Raw genomic sequence first — 24,491 nt, 5'->3', positions numbered from 1 at the left:
AATAAAAGTGTCATATAAAAGAAAAAAATCTGTAGAATTATAACAGAATAAATTTTTGGTGCATAAGGACGAATGGGTACAGAAAATTTCCTTTACAAATTTTGTCTTTAAATATCCTTGAAAATTTGTAATATTTTTTATTTTTATTTTTTTTTTTTTNTGTTTGGGATTTACGCACGATTCTCGTTCCCTGCAGTTTTTATTAACTTAAAAAGATAAAATTTATAAAAAGGCGCATTTTCAATACCTATTCATCCTTGTAAACCAAACAATTTATTTTGGAGGTTCTCTCATTTGATACCCTATTGTTATTCCAAATTGCACTGATTTTTTTCAATAACTTTTTGAATTAATCGTATTTTTTAAATTCAAAGTCCTTTGAAAAAAATTCTGGCGTCAGAGTGAAAAACTAAAACCGCAGTTTTACTATATTTGGCCCATTGTTTGGTGAGTATATCGATTCTTTCGTGTGTTTTGATTTTTTTTGTTTTATCTCGGCACGGGCATATATAGGTTTCAGTAAACCAAATTCATAAAATTCAACCCGCGGCAAGACAATTATATTAGGCATACTAACGCCATAAAATACAAGGTTGCTTAGTACTTTACAACAAAAGCAAAAAAAAATAAAATCCAACTCACGAAGAGCTGGTTGTTAAATTGCAGTTCTTGTTTTTATTAGGCTTTGATCTTTTAAGTTTACGCTAACCCATTTCGAAGTAGACAGCACACCTGGAAATTTCAAACAACTTGCTGAAAATTTTGGAGTGACTCGTAAATTGACAGCTCAGCTCGCAAAAGTAAAAAGAAGAATATGTTCGCACCACATCCTCATTTTTTGGCAGTGACTGTTGCCAGCGGGGAGCAAAGTTCTCGAAATTGAAGCTCATCAAGACGTACTTAAGATATATTATGGCCCAAGAAACATTAAACGCTTTAGATATCCTATCTATCGAAAACGAGATTGCCACTCAGACCGACTTGTCCAAAACAATCAAAAAATTTGTTTTGTAACTGATATTTGAAGTTTTTGATTATAACAAAAATTAAAAATTCTTAAATTTCGACTATTTTTGCAATACATTGATTATCCTATAAAAATAGGAACCGAGGTGATAAACATCATTCGCATCAGCTGAATTATAAAAAAAAATAAAAATAAAAATTAACTGAAGAATGCTATGGCGTTGCTACAGAGAAATACGCCCGAAGCCAAGAGATAGTTGAGCAATACCGGGAACAGAGACGCCAATTATGAAATTGGAAAATAAGGCAGCAATGAAGTGATTACAAAACCGGGGCTGGTCCTTGCGAAACCGGCCATGGAGCAGTTGCAAAGCCGCCTATCTACCGTATGTAGGCTTAAGTATTGCATTTTTAAATACTACTTTAAGCTTATAATTATATATTGTTATGATCTAGGTTCAAAAGAGCCGTAAGAAATAAATAAATAAATAAATAAATAAAAATTCAATTCTTAAAGGAGATCGAGAAAAAATATTTTCTATAAGGCCGTTACTTTACGAATTTCTTGCTGCAATAACAATTTTACGATTTTTAAGCATGAAGCTCTGTGCCTGGAGTTCCGATGTACCAAATCAAATTCTTGCTAATATGGCGATTTTTCAGGTTTCGCAACTAGTCGATGAGCGGTTTTGCAAAGCCATCAGTGATTTGATAAAAAAAAAAAGAACCTACATTGGGTATAAGGACGATTCTGGCGTCGATCTACTAGACCAAGGTGAGGTCAGAAGAGCAATGGTGCGACATAAAGACAACAAAGCCATCGAAGCCGAAACGATGAGATGTTTAAAGCTAGCGGCAAAGAGCTGGAAAGAGGCATGTACATATTACCTAGTGAGCAGAATGTGGTCTAAGGAATACATGAGCACAGATTTGAATCTAAGTGTACTTTGCTTAATCTTCCGCCTTCTTAGCCTTTTTTGTTGTTGCATTTTTCGGGGCTAAATAATCAAAAAATTTCGAGTATAGATTCCTATCGACGATACTGTGTGAAAGACTGAAGCTCATAATAAACCAACTGATTTTGGGCATTATCAGTGTGGTTGTTCACGTTTGCCTGGTTATCAGATTATCTGGTTAAAAATTATTATTATATACTGTATTTTATTGTTGTAAATTGAATAAAACATATAGCCACAATGTGGTTCCATACATAGTGACGCCGCACGAAGAAACACACCTTAGTATCCAAAACTTCGATTTTTCATCCATATTTGTAAATTTTGAGTTTATCTTTAACGTAACGCAACGTCCCGTAAAATTAAAAAAAAAAGACGCTAAGGTGCGTTTCTTCATGCGTCGTCACATGTATGTATGTCTTCAAGCGAGTAAATTCTGCGCCAAATGACTTGCAAACATCCCCATAGGTATTAGAAATATACTTTTATCAAAAAGTAATTATTGAATTTTGCTGAAATTTTTGATTGCTAGTTAAAATCTTGAAAGCAAGTCAATGGCAGCGACGAGTATGTATTGCGTTTCCATTGCAGCGGAATAGTATACTTTTTTCTAGTAGTGCATGCACTATATGTGAATAATAAATGTACATGCATACATACATATGTATGCATGTTAGTGTATGCTTGTGTGCGCTAGCTCATGTGAATTCGACAAGTAGCCGCAGGCGCGCCCATGTAAGATAAATAACTCAACAATGAGAAAGATTTAATGAAATTTTTGGCCAACAAGTAGCACAACCAGGGGCACACAGTAGTAACGACAACAATACAGAGAAATGAGTCTTATTCGTATTTAGTTGCGGTAGCCATATCAACAATGAAACCGTACAAAAAAAAAAAAAAACAATTATACTATGTACGTTAAAGTGGTGCAAAAATGCATGTGAAAAAGTAAAGCCGGAATTTAAATGCCGCCACCCGCTAGGATTTTTCTATACCGATTAAAATGTATATATATATATGGGGCGTTTTCGAACTGGTTGCCGAGATAAGTCCATCTTCCACTCTGCTGTCGATATCTGCTTAATGCTCAGCCCTTGCAATTGCTTATGGTATTTTTATATTTAGGAAAGCAGAAACTCAATTTTTATTTTTTTAATAAGTAGCAAACAATCGTCCATTAATAAATATAAATTAAAATGTTTCTGTATTTTGATTTTTTCCACCACATAGTTGATTTCTAACAATAGATTTTTTTTATAAGGAATTCGTAGAAATACGAAACACAGATTCTTCGCAATCTCTAATATAGCGTCCAAAAAAAGAGAAAGTGAAACTACTTCTTAAAAGGATTGTATCAAGGTTATTCCTGTGAAGCAGTGATCTCTAAGGTACGAATTTTTTCCAACGTATTTACACGTCGAAACTACTCATACGCACTGGTACACCCATATCGGAAATATTTTCCTTTGCAAAATTTTGGTATATTTTTAAGCATTTTTGTGATTGCACAATTAAATATACTACAATAAACACAATTTTTGTTAGGCAATAATTAAAATTTTTTCACAATTGAAGTTGCCAGCTTTGGTTTTATGTTAACGCCAGTGAATAGAATATCCATTTCAATGACATTTTTAATGTACATATAATAACCGTGAACGGCAGCGCGAAAATTGATATTTCTGACTTGCCTAATTTTGATGTGAACCATATATTTGATGTGAACGGCAGCGCGAAAATGAATCTTTTTGACTTGCTTAATTTTGATGTGAACCTTAACATAAAACTCGATCTTAGTCTCTGATTAATGTCTACATCCTACAAAAGTCAAATGCCTGCATTGTTTCTAATGATTTTCGAAACAATACCTTTGTATTTCAAATTGCAATGATTACATACATGCAGCGCTTCCACCAACAAGCGCTCTTTTAACAACAAAATTTAGAAACTTTACTAGGAAGTAAATGTAGTAGCTCGTTAAATTCGATATTTGTATATACATATATGTACATACATAGAAATACGCACGTACACACCGCTTCACTTAAGTAGACACAATATTTTTGTTTTCTCGAATCAAGCTTATATTTTTACTTGTGGATACCGTTAAAGTTGCACTGTGAAGCGTGATAAATACATATATACACTGGCTTCGATGGATTTAATAATTGTTATGGCGATGTTTGAAAGAAAGAACGTTGTTTGACCCCAATCCATAATCGTGGAGAGGGTGAAGTGGCCTAAAGATTTAACTTTTTAAAATAATTGAGCTAAAATCACAAACACCGAAAAAAAGGGACACAAATTAAAAAAAAGCAACCCTTTCCCAAATATTACACCTTTTAGATCAATTTCTTGAACAAACCAGCAAAATAATGCTCTGTTGATGTGGTGTGAGCGCTATAAAAAGAAGGATAACCAAGCAACAATTTAATTATTTCTATTGGCCACACTACTAATAGGGAATTTACATGACTCAACTTTCAAAGGCGATTAGTTGAATCAAAAGTTGAACGAAAGTAGGCAGCTGACCAACTGCATTGAAAGCGATTAGTTGAAAGGCCGTTTACATCAGGCGATTGTAGCTTTCAACTAAAAATCGTCACATGTAAATTCCCCATAACCGATGCTAAATTAATTGCAAAACATTGGGGGTTCGTTGTTTTGCAAAATGTATGAGTCAGACAACGGACTTAACGATTCATAGCCTCTCCTTCGGCAATATAGGAGACCAGGCGCGAAATTATTTTATTTATTACAAAACTAGCCGACCTCGTATGTATGAAAAACTGACCGTAAAGATAATGTTCCTATCGATACAGATTATATTTAAAAAATCTCGTCTAAATCCGTAGTTTTTGAAATTAGCGTATTCAAAGAATCTCGACTTTTTTTAAACTAGATATGTATAGAAGATAGTAATTTTTAAATAGGTGGCAACCCTACTTTAAACAAATTAAGTTTTCGTACATGCGAAGGCCATGACCTTTCATTTGATAACTCATTTTGTAACCCAACGAACGGTGAATTTCGTTCCACATTTTATAAGGTGGCAACTCTACTGAGAAAAATAATCCATTATTGCACATCTAGAAGCCAATTCTTTACATTTGAATGCGATGGTGCAGAACTGATGTCTACGCTTATTAGGAATGTATATAGTAATTTTATCAACAGCATTTGTGCTTTTCAAGAGGTCCTTTCATGTAACACCACAACTTTTGTAATCCAGCGAACGGTGCGGATCTAATATTTTTTTAGACAGGTGGCAACCCGTTCAGTAGTTTTCGAGATTACCGCGTACAAAGTATAGATTATCTGAAAAATCTTACGAGCAGATTATTTTCCATACATTAGTTGTACCCAATACTATTACTTTTAAATATTAAAATTAAAGTATTGGTTTACTCTTTGCTCTTTCCTAGCCACTGGGGCTATGTATTCAAGTGTCGACTGTCTTTTAATTTGTTTTCACTTTAAGCTGCTCCGAAGCGCAGACGTAATAATATAAACCCGATTCTTGAATTTAAAAAAAGTGTGACTATTCCAGCAAAACGGTGTGTGTATACACATATTCGAGTCCGTACACTTATATAAAATACTTAATAAAAACTGCTTGGATATTTTGTATGGAACTGCATACAATCTAGTAAATCTGTGTGCACATTAGACTGGGTCGGTTACCATACAAAGTATACAAATTTCAAAACCCATATTAAATTAAAAACTTATTCTGGGTGAATTTTGATGTGATCAAATTGTTCGTCCTTGACGCAACCTAAACGCAGCCAACATAAATGTTTCTTCGTAACTTATTTATTTAAATACGATATATATACATTTTTTTATATCGCTTTACATATAAAAAAGCTATGAAGAAAACTTGATTTTGGCTGCATGATGTGACAAAGGAGAAACTTGTTATGACGCCAAAATTTTTCCTAGTTGAAAACTTTTTTCACGACCCAGTCTAATACACATGCCTACGTTCATTTTCTAAATTTCGCAACTATGATATGTACATATATGTATGTACATATGGATGTATACATGCCTGCATGTTCTTTATTTCATATTTTTTAATAAATTTTTCAAAGTTTGTTCTTGAAAGCCCTGCAGTCTTTTAATATCTACAAGTGCCCATACAAATATATTTGAACAACTTTGTTGCCCTTAGTCTTGCACACATGCATGTATAAGTACCAACATAACTATATATTTTTACACTCATATATGTATGTACATATGCATGTGCATGCATCCGTATGTGCTTATATGCACTCGAACAGCCAGCCAGCCAGCCACAAACCGCCCACATAGTAACTGCTCTTGCATACATTCTAAAGCGTAGCACTAAATGGAACTTCTATTCCCACTTCGGCGACTTCTCTAACTGTGGGGCATTTCTGTGCGCACACACAAACNGCCACAAACCGCCCACATAGTAACTGCTCTTGCATACATTCTACTTCGGCGACTTCTCTAACTGTGGGGCATTTCTGTGCGCACACACAAACACACGCACACACACTCGTATACACTTCGTTCTGTTACATGGCTGGCTATATCCCTATGCTTGGCATGGAGACTTTTTTGCCGCTGGCCATAATCTTACTAACCAAAGAACCAGTCAACGAAGTCACCAGCAACCACTAACACCGCCATCGTCATCGTCATCGTCACCGTCACCGCCATCACCAGCACCGTCATCAACGTTGTCGCCATTATTCTCGTCCTCCTAGCCCACTCTCGGTATCGTTATCGCCTTTTAGCTCAAAGCATTGTTTACTTCCATACATTATTGCTCGTACCTCATACATTTCTACCACCTACACTGCCTGCATACATACATACATTCATACATATGCATATCTATGTACTTTCTTCGCTCTGTTGAAGCTCTACGCGCAGAGGCCAAAGTTTTTCATTTGCCATCTCATCAGTGTAGTGATTTAATTCAGTTCGAAAGGCAATATTGATACAACAACAACAACAACAACAAACTGCCGCACTCACATCTTACCAACCAAACAGAAAGGCAAGCATACACTGGTCCTGAATTCTTGCGCGCCAACTGTATTGCTAGATACTGTAGGGCGAGCAAGCTTCTCAGTGTAGTTGTATGAGTGCAAGAGGAAACAACAGCGCAATGAAATGAAAATCAAACCAAACGAAACCCATCCAAATGCCCAGCGGCGATGAATTTTTCTTAACTTGGCCCAAAGGAGTTTTTGATTTGTGTGCCTCTCATTCGTTTTTACTAACAACGCTATTGGTTTTGCTGTTGTTGTTGTTGTTGTTGTTGCAGTTTTTTGTTTTGTTTTGCTTTGCCATTCGCTATGTTTAGCTTGGCATTCAACATCGCTATCTTAGTCGCCGCCATCGTCGACATCGCCAACCTTATCGATTTACTTTGCTTTAGTTTCTTCCGCTCGCCTTCCGAGTTTTTCTTTTTTCTTCTTTTTTTTTTGAGTTTTTGTTTTCCATATCGCCTCTGGCGCAATTCTCTGGTGTGTCTTCATCCTGCTCTATTTATACCTACACATATGCAAGTGAGCATACATACATACATATGTAAGTATATATGCATGTATGGGAATAGCTTTGGGACTGGCTTTTGCTGCTGCCATTCCGTGGCCTATGCTTGGATGAAGTTGCTGGTGGCACTGTTGCATTGGAACAGTATGAGTTGCAATGTACGCAAATATACTACTATTAGACTGTGAGCACAGTGTATACTAAATAAAGAGAAGGAAAGGTTGAAACTTTTCCTTAGGTATATATTTTAGTAAAGTCGCTTAGAAGTTGTTTGGGTATAACAAGCACACAGATATACATAAATGCATAAAAATGTGCACATATGCAAGCCTATTTCGATAGTATTCATGGATGAGTAATGAGCGTACAATATACCAAGATTGTTTGCTCTACATACATACATATACTTATGTGGTCAACAGTGGCCCCATTGCAAAGAAATGCTTTCAAAAATTAAAAAAAAAAAANTAGCGTACAATATACCAAGATTGTTTGCTCTACATACATACATATGTACATACTCATACTTATGTGGTCAACAGTGGCCCCATTGCAAAGAAATGCTTTCAAAAATTTAAAAAAAAAAAATGACACCCAGCGTGCTTTGGGGCGGCTGCTAAATTAATCCTTTATTATTCATTCTTGGCGTAACTTAAGGATCGTCGCCAATTTATTTTCAAAACCCTATTCCTCTTTATACTATATTAAATTTCCTTCATACGTTTCACTGACTGCGAAATTTTCTGAGGGCTTCATTAAACATAAGAGATTTTCACTTTATTTTTTAAACCTTTCAAAATATTTTCAAACTTAAACCTTCTCAAAACTTTTTATTATGATACCTTTTTTTTAACTTTATTCCCTTAATTCAAGTCCAAATTTGATTTTCTCTGCATGTGGCAATCCTCCCAAATTTACTTTAGNAACTTTGTTCCCTTAATTCAAATCCAAATTTGATTTTCTCTGCATGTGGCAATCCTCCCAAATTTACTTTAGAAATTAAGCTTCTTCGAAAACATTTCCATATTTATCGATTTTGTTATCGATATTTTTATCGATTTTGTTATCGACATATACCGATTTTATTATCGATATTTTTATAGATATTTATCGACTTTGTTATCGATATTTATCGATTTTGTTATCGATATTTACCAATTTTGTTATCCATATTTATCGATTTTGTTATCGCTATTCATCGATTTTGTTATCGATATTTATCGATTTTGTTATCGATATTTATAGATTTTGATATGGGTATTTTTATCGATTTTGTTATCGATATTTTTATCGATTTTGTAATAGATATTTTTATCGTTTCTAAAAGATTTTGCTACCAATATTATTATCGATTTTGCTGTCGAAATTTTTATCGAATTTTTCAATAAAAATAAAATATTCCCATAAACTTCTTCTTCAGTACACGGTTAAAAATTTCGATTTTAATTTTAAACTTTTTGGACTTCATATATGACCAAACTAAATTCAGTTTCAAATACAAACCTTACAAGTTTAAAAAAAAAGAGAGCACATATGTTTGGTTTAGAATTTAAACAGTTCGGTTTAAATTTTCAACGCAAACATTTTCATAATTAAGAATAAAAAATAAATAAATTTCTGATGTGCATTGGACCCGTACAGCCATGGTAGCAACCAATTTGATCAAGTATCTTTGCACACTCAGCTGCAGCCACGCATGTAAATGTGCTTTCATATGTTGAGTTGAAGCGAAATGTGGTGCGCTGTGTGCAAAAATTTTCTATTTCGGTTTAGATTTTAAACCAAATTTTNCAACGCAAACATTTTCATAATTAAGAATAAAAAATAAATAAATTTTTGATGTGGATTGGACCCGGACAGCCATGGTAGCAACCAATTTGATCAAGTATCTTTGCACACTCAGCTGCAGCCACGCATGTAAATGTGCTTTCATATGTTGAGTTGAAGCGAAATGTGGTGCGCTGTGTGCAAAAATTTTCTATTTCGGTTTAGATTTTAAACCAAATTTTCTATATATGAAACCTAGAAACTAGAATTAAAACATTTTGGTTTCATTTTTAATCCGCGAAATTTTGGACTAAAATTTAAACCAGAATATATTAAGAATTGCTTAAAACTATTGACTGGTTTAAAGAGTAGACAATAAAAGATTATAAAAGGCAGTAGTCCCAGCGCGGTTTAAAAATTAAACCCAGATTTTTGACCGTGTTCTCCAGTGTGGCGCAGGCGCACTTACTTTTTTTCTTTGTGGTTTATGCAATAATGCGTTTGATAAATACTCTTACGAACTTACATAACAAATTTTATAAAACTTATATTTGATCTACGAGTTCGCTTTCCCATTCCACTGTCCGACATCTTCTTTTATACTCGCTCTCTCGCTGCTTCCTCAGGCCATAATTTCTTAGTGCAGTTTTTCTGTTTCAACGACAGCGAGACGATACCTCGCCGCTTCTACATATGTATGTATGTATGTACATGCTACTAACTTTGCTGGCTTCTCATATTCCGCCTTATCCTTCCGGATTTGCACAATTTTGCTCTGTCGCCAAGCCCGCCTGCACTGTGAACTTGATGTTTTGATTATTGTGGGAGCACAAAACGATATTTCATAAGAACATAAGGCTCCAAGCGCCTTAGTCGGAAACAGTATAACAGCGATGCAAATGTACAAATACGAGAACCCAATCAGCAATTGAAACTTGAGGTCAGCAGTGATAAGCTTCGATACCAAAATTTTTAATGATGAAAAGCTAGCAATGAAACCTAGCTACAAATGCATGTATGTACATATATACGAGTATGTATCTAGAAAATAATTTTTAATTAACTTTTTGATACGATTTCAGAGCCTTAGATGTTAACGCAGGTAATTTAAAGATTTATTAGTTAAAACTACCAGCCACATATGAATACGAGTTTTTTTAACTGGGTGCTTATATTTACATATGTGTGTACATAAATATGTAAAAAATTTGCTTAGCATAGATGTACAAAAATACTTGCTTGTTTTATCACTATTATGGTGCATTTTCGTTATTAAGTACTGCTGCTTGGCTTTACTACTATCACAGCACATTGATACATATGTTCAAGTGTATTTGACTACCAATGTATTGTATGCATATACTACATACATATGTGCACGTGTAGGATTCTTACCACGCTACGATATCAAGTTTGGCTTCTGTTGAACCGAGCCAAAACCGAAAAGCTCTCAGGGCGGTATAAATTATGATAAGGTTTATACCTGTAAAACTTTTTCTACTTAGGTGCTGGCACACACATACATTTAAATACTCACATGAAAATTCGTATGCGGGTGAGCATATATGCAATATCTTTTAAATACAAATACGAACATACACTCATAGCCAAACACAAACATATGAAGCAAGGAAAAGTTTACTTTTTTTTGTATGAGTTAAAACTTGCCGTAAGGAAGATTTGAGCGGCCAATACAACGATGTAAATGGCATACCTCTATATGTATGTATGTATGCATGTGTGTTGGTATGCCTGAACACCTGTTGGCAGTTGCCCAAACTTTGTACTCAAATTGCAATGCCGGTTTAAGTTTTAAGTCTACTGTGGCTGCTTTGTTAGCTCTTCCAAAGCACAAAACAAAAGGAATGTTGCTCTGGTGTGAATGGCTTAGTTGTGGTTAAATAGCAATCTCTATATGCAGCATCTTCTTCGTTTCTTTGAACCATAAGAAGCCGCACACTAGTGGATTACTGAGAATTTGGTTGCCACATTATCTCTGGCATATTTCCTTGTGTTATGCTAAAAATAGAGCGAGAGTCCGTAAATACTGTAGATAATATATATACTAAGTTATAATATACTAGTGAATCCGCATAGCGTTAAGACGCCAAATTTAATTTCACTTTTTAAACAGGTGGATACCCCAGTCAAAAACCTTAATAGATATTCCATCAAAACACCCGCTGAAAAAATTTCGTTCCGCGGAGATATGACACTGATTTTCTGTCAAAATTTCCAGCGCGAAAGAGCTGTCACTATCAAAATAACACATGATTCAACAAAGAGCACTATATAGACCACACTTAATATATCGTTAATATAGTATGGAAGAGCGTAACTCACATTGTCGCATACGAAACCCTGTAACTAACTAAAATCCCAAATTTAACTTTTGATTGATTATGACGCATTACATGGAATTATAAGACCACTCATCGCTTTGTGCAATAAAACATTTTAGTTAGTTGTGGCTTTTTTGCATTTCAGCGACGATGTAAGATACGGCCACTCCTTACTATACTAACGATATGTAGATAAAGATAGTACTTTTCGAATAAGTGATAGCCCTTAAAAGCTAGTGCGCCTGGGTCACACTGAAGAAGTGAAACTTACGTTACATAGCTATTTTGTCTCATAACCAATATACATTCATACATATGAATGTACATACATAATACATACATCTGCTTTTGCTTAAGGTTATATTTTTTGCCTTTTTTCTATCTAGATCCCTACCTCTACGCCTGTTCGTTCTAATTACATTTATGTTATTTTGTATTCGATAGTAATATCCAAAAAATACAAATATCGATAACAAATTTCGATAGCAAAATTAATAATATTGGTAGCAAAGTCGATTAGAAAAATCTATAAAAATATTGATAAAAATATCGATAACAAAATCGATGAAAATGTCAATAACAAAATCGGTAAATATATCGATAACAAAATCAAGTAGAAAACAAATAAAAATATCGATAACAAAGTCGATAAAAATATCGATAACAAAGTCGATAAAAGTATTACAAATTTCGATAGCAAAACTGATAATAATACTGGTAGCAAGATCGATTAGAAAATCAATCAAAATATCGATAACAAAATCGATAAAACTATCGATAACGAAATCGAAGATATTTAAAAATCGATAAAAAATATCGATATCAAAACCGATTAATAATCGATAAATAATCGATAACCAAATCGATAAGAAAACCGATAAAAATATCGAATATTATATCGATAAGTCCCCAGAATCCCGAAAATCTCTAAAATCCCTAAATAGTTCCCAGATGGAGTCTCTGTGCGTCTATGTATGTATATCCTAGTCTCTATAATTACCTTTACTTTAATCCTTCTTCCTCTGTCTTCATCTTTACTTTTATCGGTATCCTCATCCTCATCTTTTTCTATATATTTTTCTTTGTGTTTACTTTTGTGTTTATCATTTTCTTCATTTACATATTCCCCTTCACCTTTGCCTATATATAAGTAAAGTGTTTAAATTTACCTCTTAACTTTTGCCGCATATTTGTTTTTGTTTTTATTTTTACCTTTTTATGTACTGGTCTTTTTCTAAGTATTCTTTTCTCATCTTTTATTAGCACGTTTTTGTTAAATGAATACTATATGTTCATTCAAGAAGCACTTGCTTCCATCCCAATCATTTCCGTTGAACCATTTCCGTTGCATCATTTTCGTTTTACCATTTCCGTGTGCAACTTCCGTTGAATTTGCCAATTTACTCCCAACCAATATATTTGGAAACTAAAGTTTTCGTTAAACTCTTTCGTTTTACACTCATATTTGAGTATTTAATTTAACTTGTATATAAGTTGGACTTTTTTTAACAGGTGGAACCCTCTTTAAAAAATGTTCAAACTAAAATCTTTTGTTGTTTTGAATTTTGAGTTGTGTCGTTATTGCAGAGGACCATCGACATACAAACTAGAGGGCTGCATAAATGGTCTTTGAAGGGCCATCAACACGTTTGCTAATTTGGCTATACTTCACTTCACTTCCTCAGAGCTTTAAAATTTTAAAATACTGTCAAAATCGGACTACTGCAAATAGTGAATCAAAATTTTGCTTAAACAAAACGTTGCTGTAATAAAAAAAGCAAGCACACTGCATTTACTGTCGTGTGCAACTACTGGTGTACAGTAATGCAGCGAGTGCAGTAAAATCCTAAGTATGCATAAATGCAGTGTGTGTCTATGTAACCTAAACTTAGCAACAATTTACCCCAATTAACCTTAACTTGGGATTCTTTGATAGAAGAGAAAAGCTTATTTACAAGATGAAAAACGTATACACGTATGTTTTTTATTAAAATAAAATTTGGATACATGCATCACGATACTAATACAAAGTGACTAACATTGAACATGTAAACTGCTACCGTTTACTGCACTCGCTGTACCTCCCCCGTTATTTTTCTGTATATAAATACTGTCATTGCAGTGAGGATTGCCAGCAGCGACACTGCAGTATTTGTTTTGGTTGCAAGCAAGCCATGAGTTTCACTTCATTTATTGCCAAGTGCGTTTGCTTCATTAATGCATTTACTGAAGTGTGCAATAGTGTACAGCAAAAGTAAAACCATTTGCGCAGCCCTCTAATACAAACTTCGGTTACAACGTACCTATGTTTTGCATACTTAATGTGAGTAGATATATACGTATGTATGTATGTATGTATGTTTCTTCAACCGCCAACTTTCCCACATACACATACAAACTCATGCCTTCACCTTAGGGCACTTGCTACAGTTTTCTTTTGATTTTGGTAAAGTTTTTCGCCTGATTTGCGTAACTAAATTTTGTGGGTTGCTCTATAGTTTATTTGTGTTGTAAACATTTTTTGTTGTGTTTTGATTTGGCTGGATGGGACAAAATTCACTTATGGGTAATGTGAAAATACTGATATTCAAAGTAAGTGTTTATAGTTTCATATAAGACGAAAACTTTAGGGCAAACAAGAAAAAAAAATTATTCTGCAATTTATAGTTTTGAGCGCATCTACGAGTAGCCTTTATATTGTGAGAGTGGGCAAATTTGAGTTAAAATCAGGGACCGATCATAACAGTCATTGATGAAAACTGTCATGGAAAAATTCACTATGACGGAAATGTTCTGCAACTAAGTGATAAATACCCATCGATTTTTTTCACCGAGACTCAAATTCGAAAATAAATTTTTATTTGCATTTTTGATGCAAAATTAAAAAAAAATAACAATTATTTTTGATTTTTATTTATTTGTCTTAGATAACAGTTATTGCGGACTTTTATTTATAACGATCCCCTGAGAACTCAAGCGTTCCCCTAGGACTCACGCTCTGGCTCGCGGCTTCCAAGGGATTTTATCCCTATGCATTGCCATTAAATCGGCGTCGGGTCACAGCTACACAAGAGAGGAAATGGCTTCCTTACATAGTCGCACCCGACTTGTCGTCGGCGAGGAAAAAAAGTAGTAGAAAGAGGTCTGCGTCGCGAGGGTCCAAGATTGTTCTGGAGATTATCCTTATACACCTGGCATATACACAGCAGCACAGACCTCCAATCTCCGGCCGTAAGGTCTACTTACGGTAGCCCCCTGTCCATTACAGGAGGACTAATTGCGTTTGAGGTTTTGGGCCTCTTTGGTGCGTAATCTGCCGAAACCTGCCTTTTGGTGGTCCATGGAACCCCAAGAAGTAGGTGCTGGTTTTTTGTCGACACTCCTCTCCTGAGGCAGCCCACGGATTTCCCAGATATGCCCCTGGATCTTTCAACCACCTTCTCCAGATTATCGGAAACCGAGACGCTGCTAAATTTTTTAAGCAGTCAGCCTAGAAGCAGCTCTTTGATCGCGTTTCGCCTTGACTGTTGGTCGGCACTTCCTTTTTAGTACGCGAACCACTGGGATCTGGAACGCTTTTGGTGGCCTACTGAACCGAAGCCGTTCGGCGACCGCGTAAAAAGTTAGTGAGTTATTCACATTCTCAAAAGTCTTGCACAGCGAAATTGAATCAAATACGTAAAAGTTTTTGAAAATTCTTGAAAAATGTTCCACGCGATGCAGGGTTGCATTTTACAAAATAATTGTAACTTTTGAACAAATATTTTTTCTGAATGGAAAGTGAGGCATTCTAATACTGGTAAACGCAAAATGTAAAATAAGACGTCAATGCCCTTACATAGTAAAATAAATCAAAAGTGCACATGGCGACCCACACCAAAACCTTTGGCGCCCAAAGCAATGCACGAAGACCTCGTGAGCAGCAGCAATATGTTGCCAGAGGGCCAAAAAAATGGAACTCTGACGCAGCTAAAAACATGTGTATATACATAGTCGTTTATATATATATATATATATATATAAGTCATTCTATGTTATTGCACACTGCTTCTGTCGCAACCGCTACGAAGTTTTGTTTAGCATCATGACGCAGCGCCTACGCGCAAACACTCCGAGCATAAAGTCTGGCAATGCATAGACGGCGGAATCGTATGCGAATTGAAGTATACATCGAAGCAGTGGTGCGACTGCAGCGCGGTTTCAAAGAAATCGAAATTGCCAACTCGCATGCGGCAATCCGTTTTTCAAGTTTTCAGGCAAAAGTTTTTGCCAAACTTGCCAACGGCCTATGGTAGTTGATTTGCATGCGCACGTCTTCGATAAAAATAATAAAATAATGAAAATAATAAAAGAAATTAAAGGTTTAGGGGGATCATTGCGGTCAAACTATTCATTATTTGACTAAAACCGTATTGATTTTAAAACTAAGTGAGTTTATAATTTTTTCTCTCTCTTTCTTTACAGAAAAAAATGCGATATGGACCGCGAACGCGAAAGAGATACAAAATCGCTCGAACCGCGCGATCTATCATCGACGGGACGCATCTTTGGCAGAGGCGATATTAAAATAAGGTTAGTAAGTGCATTTCTTTGTTAATTTTTATTTATTTGTTAAAATTCTCAATCGCATCACTTTCTACGCTTTCAGCGCTTCACCCACTGTCTCGCCCACGATCTCTAATTCTTCGTCGCCCACTCCCACACCGCCAGCTAGTTCATCGGTACCACCGATCGTTGGTGGTGGCGCTTCCAGCGCACCGGGCAGCACCTCCGCCGCTGGTGCTAGTTCCTATTTGCATGCAAATCATAAGCCCATTACTGGAATTCCATGTGTGGCGGCTGCTTCGCGTTATACTGCACCCGTACATATCGATGTGGGTGGCACGATTTACACCAGCTCATTGGAAACGCTCACCAAATATCCAGACTCAAAGTTGGCGAAACTCTTCAATGGCACCATACCGATTGTGTTGGACTCGTTGAAGCAACATTATTTTATTGATCGCGATGGCGGCATGTTTCGACACGTATTGAACTTCATGAGAAACTCAAGACTTTTAATTGCAGAGGATTTCCCGGATCTCGAGCTGTTACTTGAAGAGGCGCGCTACTTTGAAGTGGAGCGTAAGTATTTATTCTGATTTTTATGAATATATAGAGACTTTACTGCCAAAAAGCCGTGTGGATTATTTTTTTTTTTCAAAATTTTACTTTTGATCGAGAAATATTGCTAGATCATCTAGATGCATTTTTGGAGCAAAAATAAAATTTGGAAAAAAATTTCGCTTAAATTTTTTTTGCGGTTAGGACTCGATATGTATGTATGTATGTATACAGTAGCGGTCAAATATGGATGAATGGTGTTTCGTGTCGAATATTTACAATGTTTTTCAAGCTAAAATTTTTCTGATATTTTTTTATAAAATATGATTTATGCTTTAACAAAGACTATATAAATCACAATTGCAAACTTTGTACAGAACTTAGAAAAATTCCACAAATTTTTATCTAAATTTCGAGCTTTTTAACCAGAATTCTTAGAAATTTTTTGGGTATGCAGTTAACAAGCTTATAAAATTCTGGTAAAAGGAGTGCAAGTTTTAAGCACCTAAAAAATCGCACTGATTTTTAATCATTTTTTTTTTTGTTGACAGCGTTTTGGACTTTTTTCCATTTAAACATCAATTTTTTATGGAAGAATATACGCACGACCGATTTCAAAAAAAAATATATATAGAAAAATTCAACACCAGGTTTCCTAAATTTTGCTATTTATATGAAAAAAATCGTAAAAGCCGTCAGCAAACAAAAAAAATTGAATTTTATAAGTTCTCCTTCAAAATTTAAAAAGCTAGACCGAGCAATTTTTAGCTCTTAAGCTGACTTTACGCGAGTCGATTTTTTGGTAGTTTTTTGTCGTTCAACCAAAATCGATCCGTGTAAATGGCAATTCAACCGGTCGCAGCCGACAAAAATCGACTGAGCCAAAGTAGACTTGCGTTCAACTTTTGCCAGTCGACGGCGAACCGTCATTTTGAAAATTTGTTATATTTTGTTGTTCGGAAAGCATTTCATTAATCTTTTTCGAATCATTTCTATTCACGCTTTAAAAATAATTTTTCTGCGGCCCATATTAGAAGAAAAAATTTATTTGCGACTCTTGTCGACTCATGTAAATGATTTGGCTGGTCGAATTTCTAGTCGAGAAAGTGAAAAAAATGGTTTAAATAAATGTCTGAGTGAAATTAAAAGTAGTAAAATTTCACGGTAAATATTTTCGTAGAACATTTTAACCCATTAGCTCCTGCCTGAAAGGGTCGTTTTGACCCTTACTTCAAGAAACCCCGCAAAAAGTAAACTTGGAAGGTCGTTAGAGAATTAATATATTCTAGAAAACTATTTTTCGGGAAATTTTACTAAGGGTCTTCTTAGGTAAAAACTTCATGCCACCAACGTAAAAGTCTATAAAATTAATATCTACTGAGCCTTGAAAAATTTTACCTCTTTGGTAAAGTGTAGTTTGTATACACAAATTTTCTTCTTAGCTACTTAATTCTTGAAATGTTTGTCTGTTTAGATCAATATCAAAAAATTTGCGTCTTTCCGCACTCGGTACTTTCATTGTGCTCGTGGTCATCCTAGCTTTCATTGTTCGCTCACTGGAGATAAGCTAAAGAATATTTCCACCGGAAAATCATCAACTGTACGACCGTGATGTTCAAGTCAGCACTGTCGTATTTGTATGCCTTTAGCTATATCCATGTATTTATGAAACTATTAAAGTTCGTCATTCCCCCTACTTTGGCACTCGTCGCGCACGAGTTAGGTAATTAAACAATGCAGTTCGTAGCAAAAGCTTGCACTTTATTTGAATGGAATCTTAAGACTAAAATTACAATGTTAGCTTACATCTAATTGGGATTTTGGGGAGAGTTAACAGTGGGTGATTTTTCTAACATGAGTCTGGTAATAACATTATGTTAGAGTAACAGAATGTAACTCACGCGAACATGCTTAGAGTAGTTCTCTCGAAAGCCTTCTCTTCTTTGTTTCAGCGAAATAATGAACTACATGGGCATGAAAAGGAATTAGTAAAAAGTGCGATCTGTTTGTCATGGGAGACCTCTTGCTTTCAATTATCTAACGAGCCCGCCTGTTGGAAAAAAATTGTTTGCTCGCAATGCTGTATCCTGGTGAACGAAGTCCTTTAGTACTTCAAAATTGTATCTGACAAGAACGACCCTTGTCCCAAAGAATACTCTTTTTGTGTCAGCTAGGAGGTGAAAATTGATTGCTCTTGAATTAAGTTGTAGTGAGGAGGAAGATAGAAATCTTATTTCTCAGTGAAAACTTTGGCGAACTCTGTCTTAAACTGTACTTCTCAAAAAAATTAAGGTAGGTTTCAAAAGAAGGAAATTAAGTGTTAATAAGTCCGTAGTCAAAAAAAAAAAAAATACAAAAATTTGCAAAATATTTTTTTCGCGCTATCCTAATAATTTTTAGCCAAGAAATATGAAAATTAGAATCTTACAGCTTCAAAAGCTTTTTTAAAGTCTCAATACGACTATTTTTTACCTAAACCCGCAAAATGAAACATCACTGAAAAATGTAGAAATATGGATTTTTTTGTTCCCTTTCTCTTTTTTTGAGTAGTGTACCTTGATAGGTAAAGTCAAGCCAACATACTGTCGAAACCCGATACATTTTTGAGAACCCCCACACGAAAAACTAGACCCCCATCGAATTTCCTGTTGACCCCTGGGCTCCACCTGGACCACTTTGGAAATCACTGCTCTATAGCAACGTTGGATAGAGAGAGCTTTTACTCTGCAAGTATCTATACCAAAAGTATGAAAGCCTGAAATAGCTTCGCTCGCGGAAAAGGGGCACCGCCACTAATACATAACCCGGGGGGAGTTAGGATGCTTTTTGTTTCACTATTGCCATTCTTGCGTCCTTTTTACTGAATGAAAGGACTTAGCTCTTGACTTAATACCTAATACGTAGACCAGGGGCGGGTCGAGCGGGGGGGTTTTAGGGGTTAAACTACGTGGCAGTCAGTGGCGGACCCACGGGGGGTGTTTTAATACATAGACGCCATATTATACATACATATGCGCCATATTAAAACACACCCCGTGCGTCCGCCACTCACTGACACGTAGTTTAACACCCAAACCCCCCCGCTGGATCCGTCACTGACTTAGACTCTTAATAAAACGCGTTATCGTTTGCGCCATTTAATAGTCTTACGGCGAGCCTTCCTCCTGCCTTTCATATCGGGAAAAGTTTTTTCTTGTGTTCATTGATCACTAGACACTCAAGGTAGATCATTGATATTTCAGAAGAAATGTTCTTCACATCTTGATTTACCCACTAAAGCATACTTTTGCGATCAATTAGTGCCAAACGTCATTAAGTTCAATTTAAAATTTTTGCATTTTGTTATTATTTTTCTACAATTATCACAAACTAACTAATCACTTTCACTTTCCAACTTTTCTTTCCTTCCTCCATAGCCATGATCAAACAGCTAGAGAGCATGCGCAAGGATCGTGTGCGTAACGGTAATTATCTGGTGGCACCACCAACACCACCAGCGCGTATTAAAAGTAGTCCGCGTACGAATTCTTCGCCGGAATATAACTACGAAGTAGTCGCATTGCATATATCACCCGATTTGGGTGAACGCATTATGCTCTCTGCCGAACGTTCACTACTCGACGAAGTCTTTCCCGAGGCCAATCAGGCCACACAGACCAGCCGCAGTGGAGTGTCATGGAATCAGGGTGATTGGCGGCAAATTATACGCTTTCCATTAAATGGCTACTGCAAGCTGAATTCGGTGCAGGTGCTGACACGCCTGCTGAATGCCGGCTTCACCATCGAAGCGAGCACTGGTGGCGGCGTCGAGGGGCAACAGTTCTCCGAGTATCTACTGGTGCGTCGGATTCCAATGTGATAGTCCTATGGATGGCAATTTATTTACGTTAAAGTAATTATTTAAATTTTTAAAAGACTTTCAGCGAAAAGAAAAACTAAATAGATATTGAGTACTGAAATAATACTAAATGAAATTAATAAATAAGGAGGCGAGAATTTGAGAAAAAGAGCAAAATGAAAAAAAAAAAATTAAATTGAGGAGTTTTTAAATGCAATGAGGGGAGGGCACACACAGAACTGGTGCGGTGCAGTAATTTGAGTGTGGTGCATATGTATGCGTGCAACCTGGTTGATGAGAACCTGCGTCATGCCGTGACATGCAATTTTAATGAGCTCGTAGTCTATACAAAACAATATACATACATACATACATACAAGCATAGTTATACTCAATGTAACTAAATTAATTGATTAGTGTTTTAAGCTCTTAGAGTTAATTGAAAACTAAAATACGACGCATTAAAGAAATGTTTTGTTTTTTTTTTTTACTAAATACTTTTAGTTTAAATAAATTTAATTTAAACACATACATATGTTAATTGCATGTACTGATTTGCTTTACGAATTGACTTACTGTACAATTGTTAGCCAGGAGATAAAAATCTAAATTATAAGAAAATTGTTTACCACTCTGCTTGGCTTTGTGTTAATTTGTTTTAAGAAAAATATTTTTGATCCCAATTTGGTATACTGATTAGAAAGATAATAGTATTTAGCAGTAGCCAATACACATAAATGCGTGCATACATTCGTACATACGTATTTATTAAGTATGTGTGTTTGTATTGCATTTCAATTCAACGTTTTATGAATGTAACTTTTGCAGAAATCAATAGAAAAAAAAAACCAACGAAACAAAACAAAACCGAAGAAAACCAGAAAGCAAATTAAATGTATTTTGAAAAAAAAAACAACAATAAATAAAACCCATGGATACACGCATGCAACGCATAAGATGTATGAAAAAGTGGTACTCAATAAATTAATTATAATTAATTACATTAAATGGAAATACTTTGTGTGATTTATTTAAATTAAGGACGGACGATGCTCCCAATCATTGAGAGCGTGTAAGTATGTGTGAAAAGATTTAATAAACATTAACATTTCACTTTTATTGTGGGACTTTAAGATCTACAAGGGCCTTAAAACGACAAAATTGTATTTCACTTTAATCCGTTTAGCCATTTTCGGGCGATGAGAGCTTTGGCTGGCTGTCAATTTTTCACTGAAATTTCAAATCCCCTGCACCGCACTTTTTAATTTTAATTTGACATCTCATTTTTGAAATTTTGNAGTCATTAAGAGCGTGTAAGTATGTGTGAAAAGATTAAGTAAACATTAACATTTCACTTTTATTGTGCGACTTTAAGATCTACAACCTTAAAACGACAAAATTGTATTTAACTTTAATCCGTTTAGCCATTTTCGGGCGATGAGAGCTTTGGCAGGCTGTCGATTTTTCACTTAAATCTCAAATCCTCTGCACCGCACTTTTTAATTTTAATTTGACATCTCATTTTTGAAATTTTGAAAGAACGGCGCAGATCTGACTTTCACAACAAATGCCTTCGCTTAATATATTTATGTGTACATATAAACAGTGACTCAAACATCTATAGAAACATTGTCCAAGTTTTAAGAAAAACCATACAAATAAAAGTTTCAAACTTTATGCAATGTTTAGAAAAACTATACGAATTTTCATCAAAATTTAAAACTTTTTAATCTGAATTTTTAGAAGATTTTCGGGTATGCAGTTTTAAGGCAAATATAAATTTGGCCCAATGAAGTGAAAGTTTCACCGGCTCCAAACTCGCGTGGATTTTTAATAATTTTTTTTTTTAACACTTTGGCTATTAAAAACTTTGAAATTTTTATACAAATTTGTTAAATTTTCTTAAATTTTGTATAAAGATTGAAACTTTTATTTACATGGTCTTTGTTAAAGCTTGGACAATATTTTTATAAAAAACTCATCTTTCCGTGTATACGATAACTGGAGCAAAAATTTAGATATCTTAACGAAATTTGGCATGCCCTTTATCCAAGGTAGGTTGGTATTGAAAATGGGCGAAATCGGACTATATCCAAATATTGGCTACAAATTGTTGAAAATTAGTATGTGTAAAAGAATTTTGGTACAAAATAATACTTTTATGGAAGTTTTGGAAAATTGGCGTGACCACGCCCACTTATGATGAAAGGCTGTATCTCAGTAGCCCCTTCACCAATCCTTACCAAACTCGGTACGAGTCTTCTTTAGGGCTAAGAAATCTGTTGAAAATCTTTGAACTCAGGCAGTAACCACGCCCACCTCCCATATAACGGTAATTTACACGAAACAAGAAAACTGCGATAAATCAGTAACTACTAAAGCTAATTCACTTAAAATCGATTATTGCAATTACCACCTAACATAAAATGAGATTTTAACAAATATTTGGACAATGGGCGTGGCGCCGCCGCCTTATAACCACAAATGTGTAACTCGGTAACCGTTTTATCAATTTCTACGAAACTCAGTGTACTTAATAACCTTCGTACGGAAGAGCAATTTGTTGAAAATTATTCAAATCGGACTGAAATTACACCCGTTTCATGTATAACGGTAAATTTCAGAAATGTGAAAACTCCGATATTTCAATAACTAAGGACGCTAATTTATTCTAAGTTATTAGTTACAACAATCGCTTAACAATAAAAAATACTGGTATACACTTTTAGGAATTGGACGTGGCACCGCCCATTTTGTGACTACAAAGGTGTACCTCGGTAATCACTTTATCGATTTCTACCAAGCTTGGTTCAATTATTACATTAACTCTAAACCAACATAATATCGAAAACCCCCCAGCTTATCATGCAAAGGTAATTTAGAGAAAGTTGAAATAGCGATATTGATACCTGCGCCGGGTATATAAAGTTCAGTTTCGCTCGACTTATACTTATTTATTGCTTTTTTTATTTAGGCTTTTAATGTAAATTTTAAATTTAATTAGGAAAATGTATATACATACATGTATAAGACTAAAGGGACTTGAACCTGGGACCTCGGGAATACCACGCCAGTACCCTGCTCTGTCAGCCATTGCGCCTGTTGGGGTGCCGCGAGCAAAATGGCATACTTATGCTTTTCACGGGAGATGAATTGGCAGACTATCTCATCAACTGACATGATGCTATTACTATTTTACTAGTAGAAACTGATGCATAACCTGAAAACTGGCATCTCGTAGGACATCGCCATGTTAAAAATAATATTGAAAAAGGATAGAACGTGAAGTAGTTGGACTGAAACGCAAACTGGTAGCTTTCTAGTTCACAGCTAGTAGCTTTCCCTGCAGGGTATTTACATATACGCATATACATATAAGGTTACACACGCAATTGCTGGAATTGCAGGAGCACACAAGGAAGTAACAATGCAAGAGCTAAAGTGGCAACAAATTTTCTCAGTAAGCCACTAGTTGGGGCGTCTTATGTATGTATGTATGTATCAGAAGAGCGAACTAGAGATTTGGCACATACAGACTCCAGTGCAGCCTGCGCTGAGCCATTCTCACTAGGGAAATCGCCCATATGTTATATGCCAAAATCTCCTAAAGCTAGCTTAAGTAGTTTTGGAACAGTCAATAAAGGAATTTGTGGGAGAATCAATATGTGCAGTGGCGGAAATATAAATAGGGAAGAGACATTTCAGCATTCTTAGGCTCGTTCCTTTCGGTTATTTAATTTTTATAATTTTTTTATGAAAGTGTTGCTCGTTATGAAACAAAAACCATGTAACCCACAAATTTATTGAGCTTGAGGCAGTTTTTAGTGAAAAACTATTGTGAAAAACAACAAAAAAAATCTCAAAAGAACAACAAAATCAAGTAAAACCCATGTAAGTCAAATGATCAAACTTTGTAAAAAAATTAGCAAAATTCGCCTAATTTTCATATAAATTTTGAGCTTTTTAGTTAGATTTCTT

At 35.2% G+C, this 24,491-nt stretch overlaps 1 protein-coding gene across 5 annotated transcripts in view; it reads left to right on the top strand.

The window, feature by feature from the left end:
- Positions 1-21,527, top strand: part of twz (BTB/POZ domain-containing protein twz) — an 83,901-nt gene extending 62,374 nt beyond the window's left edge. For 4 of the 5 annotated variants that reach the window (XM_017614971.1, XM_017614973.1, XM_017614972.1 and 1 more), the window contains 3 exons: positions 16,037-16,144; positions 16,221-16,696; positions 20,092-21,527. In XM_017614971.1, the coding sequence (XP_017470460.1) occupies positions 16,037-16,144; positions 16,221-16,696; positions 20,092-20,534 (1,027 nt within the window). In that variant the 3' untranslated portion in view covers positions 20,535-21,527. Of the gene's footprint in view, positions 1-1,267; positions 1,353-16,036; positions 16,145-16,220; positions 16,697-20,091 lie in introns of those variants that run through there. The other variant, XM_017614974.1, reaches the window with a different exon arrangement.
- Positions 21,528-24,491: the final 2,964 nt, after the last annotated feature.

The sequence above is a fragment of the Rhagoletis zephyria genome, unplaced genomic scaffold (genome assembly GCF_001687245.7).
Source record: "Rhagoletis zephyria isolate East Lansing unplaced genomic scaffold, Rhagoletis_zephyria_1.1 Rzeph_scaffold_00937, whole genome shotgun sequence".
In the NCBI taxonomy this organism is placed as follows: Eukaryota; Metazoa; Arthropoda; class Insecta; order Diptera; family Tephritidae; genus Rhagoletis; species Rhagoletis zephyria.
The sequence above is the reverse complement of the archived record's forward strand: the minus strand, read 5'-3'. Positions and strand labels throughout refer to the sequence as shown.